The 13,933-nt window shown below is 45.3% G+C and overlaps 1 protein-coding gene across 3 annotated transcripts; it reads right to left on the bottom strand.

Moving 5' to 3' along the window:
* Positions 1-1,234: 1,234 nt before the first annotated feature.
* Positions 1,235-13,525, bottom strand: Chct1 (CHD1 helical C-terminal domain containing 1). Of its 3 annotated transcripts, XM_027950344.2 has the most exons (5): positions 13,381-13,525; positions 11,067-11,168; positions 10,111-10,210; positions 6,142-6,337; positions 1,235-1,465 (listed from the first exon to the last, which is right to left on the bottom strand). In XM_027950344.2, the coding sequence occupies exons 2-5, from the start codon at positions 11,099-11,101 to the stop codon at positions 1,380-1,382; spliced, it is 417 nt and encodes a 138-aa protein (XP_027806145.1). In that variant the 5' UTR covers positions 11,102-11,168; positions 13,381-13,525; the 3' UTR covers positions 1,235-1,379. The 3 variants fall into 3 exon arrangements, with proteins under 3 accessions (XP_027806145.1, XP_071459358.1, XP_071459359.1); XM_071603257.1 differs by lacking the exons at positions 11,067-11,168; positions 13,381-13,525 and adding an exon at positions 10,623-10,792; XM_071603258.1 differs by lacking the exons at positions 11,067-11,168; positions 13,381-13,525 and adding an exon at positions 10,716-10,751.
* Positions 13,526-13,933: the final 408 nt, after the last annotated feature.

Here is a 13,933-nt window from a genome sequence, read left to right as displayed (position 1 = left end):
GCAGGAAGATTGAAAATTCAAAGCCAGCCTCAGCAGCAACTTAGGGAGACCTCAGCTTCCTGAGTAGTTGTGATTATAAGCCAGGCTATGCCTGGCTTGATGGTTTTTTAACATTTAATTTTTTTTAATTGTCGATGAACCTTTATTTATTTATATGCAGTGCTGAAAATCGAACCCAGTGCCTCACACATGCTAGGCAAGTGTTCTACCACTGATGTTCTTAATGTGAAAAAAATCAAGTTTCAATATTGGCAACTGATTTTTTTAATGTCTGTCGTTTACCATGAGTAGAACCCCACTGGAGAAAACAAAACACGGTGGTAGGCTGCCATTTTTTCCTTTTGTTACCAGGGATTCAATCCAGGATTACTTAACCATTGAGTCACACCCCCAGTCCTTTTTATTTTTTGAGACAGGATCTCTAAGTTGCTGAGCTTGGCTTTGAACTTGTGATCCTCCTATCTCAGCCTCCCAAATGGCTGGGAATAACAGACTTGTATCACCACTCCCAGCTAGGCTGTCCATTTTTGACTGATGGCTAAAACAACTGATGCTTCTTCCTGTTACCAGCCTCGATCACTTCTGTTCACTTTGCTCACAGTCACCATAGCATCTCCCAAGGCTGAAATCATATCAGTTCATCCCACTGCTTGACACCTCCCTCACTACCCCACCTCAAGTTATCCACAAAATGAAATCTAGCTGATTTAAGCAGGCTGCCAGACTTGTCACTGACTGACTCCAGCTCATCCCCCCACCGCCCCTGTGTTCTCCCAGGGCAAACACTCATCAGTTCCTTTGTTCCCTCCCCTATCACTCATCCACCCCACTGTGGAGTCTTCTCACATGTCTGTATCCCCATTGGACTCTGATGATCCTTGACACAGGGACTATGGGACTCTCTCTGTGTGTGTGTGTGTGTGTGTGTGTGTGTGTGTGTGTGTTGGTATGGGGATTGAACCCATGGGTGCTTTACCACTGAGCTACATCTCCAGCCATTTTTTTTAAAAAATTGAGACAGGTTCTCATTAGGTTGTTTAGGGCCTCACTAAGTTGCTGAGGCTGACCTCAAACTTGTGATCCCTCTGCCTCAGCCTCCCTAGTGGTTGGGATTACAGGCCACTGCACCTGGTTGGCAAATGTTTTTAAAACAATTTTTTTAAAGTGAAAAAAGATGGCTATTAGCCAAGTAAACAGAATTGTCTTAGTAATGTTTATCTTCCACCCCATTTATTCATAATCAAGACCTGAGCATCCCTTCAATAAGAATGATTTTGTTCTTTCCCTCACTGGTCCCCTCCCCCCAGGTGCTGACAGGTCCAAGTCCCATTAGTGCTCTGTGAGCCAGGTGAGCAGGCCTTCTGTCCCAGCGGGTCTTCTTATTGGCAGGTCTCTGGAGTTTCTTGAGCTTCCTTAATCCTCTTTCTCTTGAGTTTTGGCTTTTGAGGAAGTTTCGTTAAAGAACCTGAAAGTGAGAAGGTCAGAGAAGGAAGGTCCTGAGGATATCATGGATGGTAAGAGAATCTCTGCAACATAGGGGAAGGTGGAGGGGGCAGAAAGGAAAAATAACACAATTTTATCTTCCTTCCAACTGTGTTCCTTTTTCCTTACTGGAACCCCATACGGTAAGGAGACAACATCACTCCCAACATATAGATGAGGAAGAGTAAGGAAGGGATCCCCGCCCAAAGCTTTGCAGCAAGTTAGGAGCACAGTCAAGACCAGACCCAAGTTTTCTTGACCTCTGGCTTTGTGTTCTGATACCTTCCTACCTCTTGGGTCTAATACCCCAATTCCAAGTGTGTTGCTGCTGGGCTGTAATCAAACACTAATTACCAAGCTTTTTGTTTGTGGTACTTGGGACTGAGCCCAGAGGTGCTTGACCACTGATCCATACCCCCAGCTCTTCTTTTTTTTTTTTTTTTAAATATTTATTTATTTATTTATTTTTTTAGTTCTCGGCGGACACAACATCTTTGTTGGTATGTGGTGCTGAGGATCGAACCCGGACCGCACGCATGCCAGGCGAGCGCACTACCGCTTGAGCCACATCCCCAGCTCCCCCCCAGCTCTTCTTATTGTTTATTTTGAGACAGGGTCTCGCTATATTGCTTAAAGTCTCACTTAGTTGCTGAGGCTGGTTTGAACTTGCAATCCTCCTGCCTCAGTCTCCCAAGTTGCTGGGATTACAGGCGTGCCCCAACATGCACCACTACACCCAGGTTACTTTATTTTTTAATATTTTTTTTTGTAGTTGTACACAATACCTTTATTTCATTCATTCATTTATTTAATGTGGTGCTGAGGATCGAACCCAGGGCCTTGCACATGCGAGGCGAGCGCTCTACCGCTGAGCCATAACCCCAGCATTCCTCCCCTCCAGGTTACTTTTAATTACAGGGGTTGATTCTGTGATTAATCTTGCCTGCTCATAGTGGATTCACCAGGTATCATGTGCTTCCTCATGTAACAATGGGCAGGACACAACCTCATCTCTCATGTATCAACAAAATGTTTAATTCATCAATATCTTTTTTTTTTGAGGGGCTGGGAATTGAAACTGGGGCCTTATGCATGCTAGGCAAGCACTCTACCCCTGAGCCACATCCTCAGCCTAATACTTTCATCTAACATCCTGTTTATAGGTAAATAAACAAGCTGAAAGATGCAAAAAAAAAAAAAAACCAGAACATGGAACATTCCATAGAACAATACTGATATCTTCAACCAGTCAAGGATATTAAAAAGGGGGCACAACAGGGGCTGGGATTGTGGCTCAGTGGTAGAGTGCTCACCTAGCATGCATGAGGCACTGGGTTTGATCCTCAGCACCATAAATATAAAATAAAGATATTGTGTCCACCTAAAACTAAGAAATAAATATTTAAAAAGGGGGACACAACTTTGTTAGGTAAAAAGATTTAAGAGACAACCAGGTGAAATGCATCATTTGGGAAAACAGAGCTATCATTATTTCTGAAATTTGAATGTATTTCAACTATCACATGAATGGAAAATGTTGACCTGGAAAAGTTTATGCCATTAACTTTTTAAATATATTTTTTAGTTGTAGATGGACACAATACTTTTATTTATTTATTTTTATATGGTGCTAGGTGAGCCACAGCCACAGCCCCTAATGCCATTAATTTACAATGTAAAAGCAGTATGGAGATTCCTGGGAAAGCTGGGAATGGAACCACCATTTGACCCAGCTATTGCCCTTCTTGGACTATTCCCTGAAGACCTTAAAAGAGCGTACTACAGGGATACTGCCACATCGATGTTCATAGCAGCACAATTCACAATAGCTAGACTGTGGAACCAACCCAGATGCCCTTCAATAGATGAATGGATAAAAAAAATGTGGCATTTATACACCATGGAGTATTACGCAGCACTAAAAAATGACAAAATCATGGAATTTGCAGGGAAATGGATGGCACTAGAGCAGATTATGCTTAGTGCAGCTAGCCAATCCCTAAAAAACAAATATCAAATGTCTTCTTTGATATAATGAGAGCAACTAAGAACAGAGCAGGGAGGAAGAGCAGGAAGAAAAGATTAACATTAAACAGAGACATGAGGTGGGAGGGAAAGGGAGAGAAAAGGGAAATTGCATGGAAATGGAGGGAGACCCTCATTGCTATACAAAATTACATATAAGAGGTTGTGAGGGGAATGGGAAAATAAACAAGGAGAGAAATGAATTACAGTAGATGGGGTAGAGAGAGAAGATGGGAGGGGAGGGGAGGGGGGATAGTAGAGGATAGGGAAGGTAGCAGAATACAACAGTTACTAATAGGGCATTATGTAAAATTGTGGATGTGTATGTAACCGATGTGATTCTGCAATCTGTATTTGGGGTAAAAATGGGAGTTCATAACCCACTTGAATCTAATGTACGAAATATGATATTGTCAAGAACTTTGTAATGTTTTGAACAACCAATAAAATAAATAAATATGTTCAAATTAAAAAAAATTAATTTACAATGTAAGTTCAAATCAAAATCACAAAGCTGTGGCAAAACAAATCAAAATCACACATACAACATAGTCTCAATTTGGTTAAAGTACATACATTTATATGCATAAAAGTGATCTGGGAAGTGTTAGTGGTAATGACAATGTAATGTTTATATTTTCTTATTTTTGCTCAGCTGTATTTAATTTTCTATGTTTATAATAGTAAAAAAAATATTTCAGTGGGGTTGTGGCTCAGTGGCAGAGCGCTCACCTAGCATGTGTGAGGCACTGGGTTCCATCCTCAACACGGCATAAAAATAAATAATTAAGGGGCTGAGGTTGTGGCTCAGCAGTAGAGCACTTGCCTAGCACATGCAGGGCCCTGGGTTTGATCCTCAGCACCACATAAAAATAAACAGAATAAAGGTATTTGTCCATCAACAACTAAAAGAAATTTCTAAAAATTTCAATAATTGCTTGAAGGGGCTTGGGAATACAGCTCAGTGGTTGAGCACTTGCCTACCGTGTGAGGTTGAATTCCCCAACACTGAAAAATAAAATATGAAAACCAAATTTCTCAGGTCACTGTCCAAGTCTTTTCCCATTACACCCCTGCACCTCTCCACCCTGCTCTCCACCTCCCGCCTCAGACTGTCCGCTCAGTGCCACCTCACCTCTGCCCTAACCTGCACCCATTCCTTTGTCCCTTTCTTTAAAGCCTGTCCCAACCTACCTGTCCTGATTAACACACCCTTTGCCCTATGGATGCTGCAAGGGTCACATGAAATGAAGATACAGAGTACCTTGCACAGTGATGGGCTGCCATAGCTCTTATTCTGATTCCTATTCTGATCCATGACTACTTGGCCAAGAGCACCTTGATTATGGACTGGCCTTCATTCTTTCAAGTGCCACTGTGTGTTTTACTTCCTCAATTTAAACTATAAGACTGGGGCTATGCATGGACCCTCACAGGACCCAGGCAGTGTTCTGGGCCTCACGAGCTGCCTAGCCCATGCCTATTGCCACTGACCGGTTTTCACTACTCTCACCTGCTGGATCCAAGGTGGGACTGGGGAAGAATTGCCCCTGAGCCCACTTGAGGCCTGCTGCCCTGCATTAGCCCCAACCAGCCAGGTCTTCAGAATTTCTGGGACTATCTTAGGACCAAAATCTGAGGTCCTCAAGCCACTTTGTTTGCCTTTGCCTTTCCTGCAGTAGTCAAGCAAGGGAAGCTAGCTGTGGCCTAGAAGTCAGTTCCAGAAGTCAGAGGTGGATGGGTGCAGTATCTCTCTGCACCAGAGTGCACAGGAGGCACCCTCGTGGGTTTCCACGTTGGCTGAAGCCCCTCTCATTAAAGAGACTCTGTTCCCCAACCTCACAGCCTCTGTGCAGACAGCCAGGTACTGTGGTTATTGTAGAGGCCAAAGCAGCTGGAAAGCCCGTCCCAGGCCATCTGGCTCACTGTGAGTGTGAGTCCTCTTTTCCCCCCACCTGATAGTGAGCATCCTGCTACAGCTTATGTGGACACTTCCTGTCTATACTCTTGGTCACTTAGAAACTGCTCAATCATGCTTCTTGTTGTATGGAAAAGTGCATTTGTTTAAATGTTAACTGAAAAATGCAGGAGTCAAAACTATGTATTCTGAGACCTGCTGAGGGGGAAATATATAGAATCCTGAAGGAAATACTCTAAATAGTACCAGTGGTGGCTTCTGGGTAATGGGTGATTTTCTCTATTTGTTTTGTTTTGTTTTTTTAATATTTATTTCTTAGTTTTCGGCGGACACAACATCTTTGTTTGTATGTGGTGCTGAGGATCAAACCTGGGCCACACGCATGCCAGGTGAGAGCACTACCACTTGAGCCACATCCCCAGCCCTCTCTATTTGTTTTTATACTTACTGGTACATGTTAAGTGTTCTATAATAAACTCACCTGGGGGAGAAGCTAAAAATAGAAAAGAGAAAGTGGAGAAGGGGAAGGAAAGAAGGATGGAGAGAAAAACTGCAGGATGAAGAGAAGGTGAAAAGGAGGCAAAGGATCTTGTCAGGCTCAGAGTGGAGGCTCCTGGGCACTCAAGCCTGCTCCAGGGATATACCCAGACTGTACTTGGGAGCCTAGTCCAGGCATTCCTCCTACCCCCACCCCCACCTGCACCAAGTGGGCGTACCTCTCTTGACATGGAGCTGGGATGTTGGCTCCCCCAGCACAGGGGCCTCTCTGCCCAGGGCCTGCATCTTGGACAGCCTCTCCTTCATGCCGCTGATGTTGCTGTGCAACCCCCAGGCATTGCAGAGCTTGGGCAGACTGTCCTCCTGGTCAGCCAGCAAGGATCTCTCCGGTGCATCCAAGGGGCAGAATGCCACCTGCAACAGGGCCACAATGTTAAGGGGAGTGTGAAGAAGAGGCCTGAATTCTAGAAAAAACTGCTGAGTCTGGCTGTACCTAACACTCGCTGAGTCAAAAGGATGGTGGGGAGAATCACAGATGGAAGAGGAAGGACCAGGGAGACATTGAAGCCAGGATGCCATTGTCTCTTCTTAGGTCGTCTTTTATTATTATTTATTTTATTTTTTATATTTTTGCAGTGCTGAGTATTGAGCCCAGGACCTCATACATGCTAAGCAAGTGCTCTACTACTCAGTTATATCCTGTTATGGTTTGGATGTGAGGTGTTCCCCAAAAGCCCATATGTGAGAACACGCAAGAAGGTTCAAAGGAGAAATGATCAGGTTGTAAGAGTCTTAACCCAATCAGTGAAGTAATCCCCTGACAGGGATTAACTGAGTGGTAACTGACGTGGTAGGGTGTGGCTGGAGGAGGTGGACATTGGGGGCTTGGCTATGAGGTGTGTATTTTGTATCTGGAGAGCAGAGTCCCTCTCTCTGCTTCCTGATCATCATGGGAGCTGCTTCTCTCTGCCACACTCTTCCACCATGATGTGCTGCCTCACCTCAAGCCCCACGGAATGGAGTCTGCTGTCTATGAATTGACACCTCTGAAACTGTGAGCCCCCAAATAAACTTTTCCTCCTCTACAATCATTCTGGTTAGATCCTTTAGTCACAGCAGCGAAAAAGCTGACTAAATCAAACCCTAGTTAGGTTGTCCTTTATTTTAAAGTTATCTTCCATCTCTTTTTTGGGGGGGTGGGGTGGGGAGGTGATAGTGTCTTTCTTGTTAATTTGAAATGAAACAAATATACTGGTTTTAAAGTCCTAATTTACCAAAATTTAAACTGAGAGACTAGAGGTATTTAAAACATTTTTTTTTTCTGGCCAATGAACCTCAGAAATTCAGGAATCACTAAAATGACAACTCCTTATATTCAGGAGAGACTCACTAGACAGAAAACTGAGGCAGGAGGATCACAAGTTCAAAGCCAGCCTCAGCAACTGAATGAGGCCCTAAGCAACTTATTAAGACCCCCCTCTCAGAAAAAAAAAAAAAAGAATAAGGGCTGGGGATGTGGCTCAGTGCTTAAGTGGCCCTGGATTTAATCTCTGGTATCGAGAGAGAGAGAGAGAGAGAGAGAGAGAGAGAGAGAGAGAGAGAGAGAGAATATCACTAGAGCTGGTTTTGTCGCCCCCACCTTGTAGTCCCAGCTACCTGGGAGGCTGAGGTGGGAAGACCACTTGAACCCAAGAGTTTGGGGCCAGCCTGGGTAACATAGTGAGATCCCTCCCACCTCTCCTTATGAAAGATAATCAGTGAAATGATCCAGCCGTTCACACTCCGAGGAAGAAGAGACAAGAGGGAGAGGGTTCCTTTCAGCTGAGTTGCGCTGCTGGAGTGGCAGGGGTGTGGGACAAGTTATTTTACCTCACTACATTTGGGATCTTCATTTACAAAACCGTGGACAATAATTCTAATTACCACTTAGGGTTACTTTTCAATCCTGACCTAAAAAGGGTTTTTACAACTCTTGGGCTGGGGTTGTGGCTCAGTATGGTAGAGTGCTTGCCTAGCACATGTGAGGCACTGGGTTCAATTCTCAGCACCGCATAGAAATAAATAAAAAATAAAAGGTCCATTGACAACTAAAAAAAATTTTAAAAACAACTATTACCTATGATTGTTATTATGGACCTATGGTTTTTCCAAGCATTCTCAGCAAACCTCTGGGGAGCCCCCCTGGGGTCCATTTAAAGAACAAAAGACAGATCAATGGATTCTAATGAAATCTAGTATATATAAAGTCCATTCATCCAAATCTGAAAAGGTACCTACTGTATGATTCTAGCTACGTGACATTCTTGCAAAACTCTGAGAACGGTGAAATATCAGTCTTTGTGAGGGTTTGGAGGGAAGAAGGAAGAAAGAATGAATAGGTGGGGCTCATGGAATTTTTAGGGCAGTCTAACTATTCTGATACCATAATGGTGGATCCCTGTCATCATACACTTGTCAAACCCTATAGAATGCACAACACAAAAACTGAACCTTATCCTAAACTGTGGGCTTTAGCTAGTAATAATGTAATGTAGCCAGTAATAACATAACAAATGTACCTCTCAGGTATTACTCTGAACTTTCCACTCAATTTTTCTAAAAGCATCAAACTACTTTTAAAAAGTCTTTTATTTTTTAAAAGTTCATTGTTATGGTTCAGATTCTACTCTGTATTTAAGAAATTGCCACCTACTGAGTTTAATGTGGTGATCAAAGAAAAAAATCCACAATTATCTGGGAATGCTAAGAAAATGCTCTCTTTTCCAAGCATATATCTGTGTGAGGCTGTTTTTTCTTCATGTACGTCAGCCAAGTCATATATCATGGCATTGACAGCAGAGGCAGATATGAGAATCCAGCTGTCTTCTCTTAAGTTAGACATGGAAAAAATTTGCTAAAATATAAAACGCTACTATATTCTCACTAATTTTTTTAAAAATAGGGTTTTTTATAAACACTTTTAGTTCTTTTTTTTTCTTTCTCTTTCTTCCTTTTTGTTTCTTTTCCCCCCACTACTGGGAATTGAACCCAGGGCACTTTACCACTGAGCTACATCCCCAACCCTTTTTATTTCTATCTTGAGATAGGGTTTCATTAAATTGTTGAGGCTGGCCTTGAACTTCAGATCCTCCTGCCTCAAGCTTCTCTAGTAGCTGGAATTACAAGTGTGTGCGACTACCTGGCTCATCAAAATATGAACATGTAATAGATTGTCCTTATTTATATTCTCAAACAAATTAGTAAATATATGTTTAAAACTTTTCTTTAATTTCTAATAAGGTAGATATTGACAGACATGACCCAAATAAATAAATGCCTTTTTTTTTTTTTTGGTACTAGGGATTGAACCCAGGGTCATTTAACCACTGAGCCACATCCCCAGCCCTTTTTTGTACATTTTATTTTGAGATAACTGTCTCACTGAGTTGCTTAGGGTTTCACTAAGTTGTTGAGGCTGGCTTTTAACTTGCAATCCTCCCACCTCAGCCTCCAGAGCCACTGGGATTACAGGTGTGCACCACTCTGCCCATCCCTTTTGATGTTCTTAACACTTTTCAAGAAGGATAACCTGTCCGGACTAAAATGTTTGAGGGTCACTGTTTGGGGACAAAGCCAGGCCAGGTTCTGTGGGCAGGCCCCTGAGACTTCCCCAAGCTGACTGACCTCAATCATCCCACCCATAGCTTCTCAGGGATGTCCCTACCCCTGCTACCATCAGAGTGTGCATGTGGAGGGTGAATTCCTATCAAGAACTTAATGCTAACCCGGCAGCTCAGGAGGATGAAGCAGAAGAACTGCAAAGTCAAAGGCAGCCTCAGCAAAAGTGAGGCACTAAGCAATTCAGTAAGACTCTGACTCTAAATAAAATACAAAATAGGGCTGGGGATGTGGCTCAGTGGTTGAGTGCCCCTGACTGAGTTCAATCCTCAGTACCTGCTCTCAAAAAAAAAAAAAAACAAGAAAGAAAGAAAAAGAAAAAGAACTTAATGCTGAGCCCCTGCCCTCTTCAGCCCCTTTCTCTGCCCAGTGCAGGGCAGAGGCAGGAGTAGTGGAGTCTTCTTCAGTCAGTGAGCCGTGGAAAGGACCCCAATGCCTGGTCATACTAGTCCTAGGCCTCCCCTCCTGATCTAAGAACACATCAAACCACCCTCAGCAGGCCCCCAGAGGAGCTTTCTGGAAAGCCTCACCAGGAACTTGGCCGGCTGGTTGGTTTTGGTGTACTTGTACAGGCGACGAAGCTCCTTGGCTTCCAATTCAGAGAAGAGGGAGACAAATCGCCAGAGCATCCTGTGGGGAGAGACTCAAGGTTGAAGGGGGCAGAATAGAGCCCTTTCTCCAACATTTGTGTTGGAGCCAGGACCTCACCCAGGGAGAAATGGGTCCATGCTGCTTCCTTGCTTTTTGGTTGAGGGGATGGGAGGTAGGGATGTGCCAGAACCAGAATATCATGTCCTAGAGATGAGCACCTGCACCCAGTATTGTTCAGTCAAAGGGCATTCTCACAGTCCACTGTGTGCACAGCTAAGGTGCCATCAATGCTGCCCTGAATGACCAGGGGGACTCTATTCTCTCTACCCTCTCTGTCACCTCTAGGATTCTGACTCCTTCACATAAAGATGAAGGACTGGGAGATCTTGACTAGTGTAAATGGGGTGGCTCAGAAGTGAGTGTGGGTAGAAAGACTAGGAGGCCACCCTACTTCTTCCAGTGCTTGATTTCCCAGGCTCGGCAATAATGCTGCAGAAAGGTATTGATGTGGTCCCCTAGGACCACAAGGCTCTGCTTCATGTACTTTAGCCTCTTCTTCTGGGGAAGGTCCTTGGGCAGGTGCAATTTGCGCAGGAACTTCTTCAGCGGCCGCAGGTATTCTTTACACTGAGGAGGCAACAGGCACAGTGAGGGGCCATAGGGAAAAGACGAGGCATTGGGGCAGTCCAAGTGACTAGCAGATAGGCCCGGATGCAGCAGCCCTTAACAAAGCTCTGGAAGGGCTGTGTATGCTTAGTGAGGAGGTTCCAGTGGACCTCTCACCCCACTTTAACCCCGAGAGTTTGACAAGTGGGGCACTGAGCTATAGGTCTAAGACCTGCTACTTCTTCACAGAGGCACAGAGGACAGACTTTCAACCTGGTTCCTTACTCACAATTTTGAAGGTGTCCTGGTCCAAGCCCTTGGCATGGCAGACAAGTGAGTCTCTGGCAGGGATGGTGCTGGAGCTCCTCTCTAAGCAGGGCACATTCTTCACCTGAGAGGAGACAGAGGGCATTCAGCTGAGGGGATGGGGCCACCACTCCTGATGGACAGTGCTTTATAAGCACCAGCCAAATGGCAGCCAAAGCCCTTCCCCGTTCTCCTTATGACTTCCTTGACCCAGCACTGATGTGAATACACTCCGGGCAAAGAAGCCCATCTCTGAAAATCTCTGCTTTGAAAACCTATTCCTTTTATAACAAGCATAACATATTATACTAGTCAGTTTGCAAAGTTCTAGATTAACATTAGCTCATTTTATTTTCCTAAAAATTCCGTGAGGTTAGATGTCATATCCATGGTTACAGAAGAGAACACTGAGACATCAAAAGATTTAAGTGAGTCCTTGAGGGAATGATCAAGGGTTCACTTATTCTTTCATTCAGCAAACATGTATTGACTGCCTAAGTCTCAGGTCCACGTCTTTACATCTATAATCTTTATTGTCATGCCAGGAATCTTAAAGGGCCCTCAATTAAAACAACAACAACAACAACAAAAGGTGATGGTGACAACATGAATCTTTTGATAGCAAAAGTGGGGCAAAAAATTGAAAGTTAACAAAGTGACTATGAATGCCAGGTGCATGCTTGTAATCCCAGTGACTCAGGAGGCTGAGGCAGGAGGATTGCGAGTTCAAAGCCATCCTCAGCAATTTAACGAGGCCCTAAGCAACCAAGTGAGGTGGTTAAACACCCCTGGGTTCAATCCCTGCTTACCGCCCCCCCCCCCTAAATTTTAAGTGACTGTGAAATATTACTATAAATCAGAGCACAGGATTAGATTGACATAAGTATAACTGCATCTTTCCAAAGTCTCTAAGAAAAATGAGCAATAATTTCTCTCTGTGTCTGGTGGGAACAAGAAAGATGCATCCCCAGACCACTCTGAGGGGACACTAGGGGAAAGTTACAGAGGATGATAGGGAGGGGATGGGACAGGACCCTCCAGGGACTAGAAAGGGGGAACTCTGGCCAAATAACTCAATAAATACACCTACACACTACACACAGACCATAACACATGAAAAAACACGTGCACATCTGCACATGCCCTTGAGTCTTCATAACCAACCATGAGATGGGACCCCCTTCCCATCATCTTGCCAGGAATACTTGTCTTAGATAAACATCTGTTTGAATGAATTATGTTCTCTTGCTCTTTGGGTCTCTTGCTAACTCAGGTACCCCACCATTTTCACTTCATCTCTTCTTCTTTGAATTTCAGATTCTCTACTTTACAAAACCAGCCCCTAGGGACCTTCCCTCCCTTCTTCCCATCCCCTGCCTTATTTCACCTTCTCTATTGGCTTGTCTCCTTCACCCCCTTGGCCATCTAAAGCCTCCATTTTAATAGGAGTGCTGGCAGGCTCCAGGGTGGCACTCCTCAGGTCCCCTCAGCCTCCTGACCTACTGCTTCTGTGACCTGAGTATCTCAGGGAGTGAGCAAGTTGGCTCCAGAACTCGGAGGAAAACCATGGCAACTGCCAACACAGAGCCCAGCCCCCACCCCTCCCGTGCCCTCATTCCTAGAGGTGGCCACCAGCCATCTCCTCCAACTGGAACTGAACAAGATGTATTGAGTAGACTGGATTGTGTCAGCTCACAACTGGCCAGGAGGGGCTGGCATCCCTTCTCCCAAGAGTACTGTCAGATGCAGTTGATTTTGAACCCTGGTAAGTAATTTTCCTGCGTGTGTACCATTCCCGCCTCCTCAGTTACAGGCCGTGGGCTCCCTGAGCATGAGGACCAGGGTTTGTAACATTCCTTTCCCTGATTTGGGACAAAGGACTAGAGGGGGCGCTGAAAGAGCGAATGGAATACAGTAGATCTCTACTGAGATCACATCTTCTTTAAGCCAGCTGTGTCAGGTGCTGGTTGGATAGGTTAAGGGAGAAGTACAAAAATAACAGCCACTGTGTCATTTCAGTAGCCACTCACAACTACTCCCGGGGGAAGGTCCCAGGAGTGAGCCCATTTCACAGAAGAAGAGCCGAGAGGCCCAGAGGTCCGCTGCCACTAAGTAAGGTGCCTGGGGTGGGAGGAAACACTGCCGGCCGGATCCAGGTGTGTCAAAGTCACTGGCGCCTGGACCAAGCGGCGTCCACCGCGCCCCCATCGCGGCGCCAGCGTCCCCTGGTGTCCCTCAACAGTGCGCATGGCGGGCGGCGGGCGATGGTGAGACCGTTGCCGCCGTAATTTCCTCACCTAAGCCTCATCTTCTTCCCTGGGACGCTGAATTCCATCCTCCGGATCTTCCTCGGTGTCCTCCCGGACCGGGGCGCAGTTTTCTCCACCCAGTTTGACCCTATTCTCCTCCTGCCTCGGCGGCCATCGGGTCGCACAGCCGTCCGCCCACCCAGCCCGAACGCCTCTCCACCGAGCGGCGGAACCTGTACACGACAGGGACTCGGTGGCTGTTGACTGCTGGAAAGGAGGCGGCCAGGAGGCCCCGGTGGAGCGCTGCTGGAGGCGGGAAGTTTCTGTTGTGTTTCTGACAATTTTTAACCTGCTCTCTATGCCATCAAAATGATAATTACATTGGCAAGGGCCAGGAGAAAGGAGTCCTCGTATGCACTTTTACTGGGAGTGATAACTGGTAAATTATGTGTTTCAAAATGTTAAGTGTGAGCTGGGTGTGGTGGCGCAGGCCTGTAATCCCAGCAACTCAGGAGACTGAGGCAGGAGGTCCACAAATTGGAGGCCAGCCTCTGCTATTTAGCGGGGGCCCCAAGCAACTTAGTGAGATCCGGTCTCAAAA

The sequence above is a fragment of the Marmota flaviventris genome, chromosome 17 (genome assembly GCF_047511675.1).
Source record: "Marmota flaviventris isolate mMarFla1 chromosome 17, mMarFla1.hap1, whole genome shotgun sequence".
In the NCBI taxonomy this organism is placed as follows: domain Eukaryota; kingdom Metazoa; phylum Chordata; class Mammalia; order Rodentia; family Sciuridae; genus Marmota; species Marmota flaviventris.
This window is presented reverse-complemented; position numbering and strand designations above follow the sequence as displayed.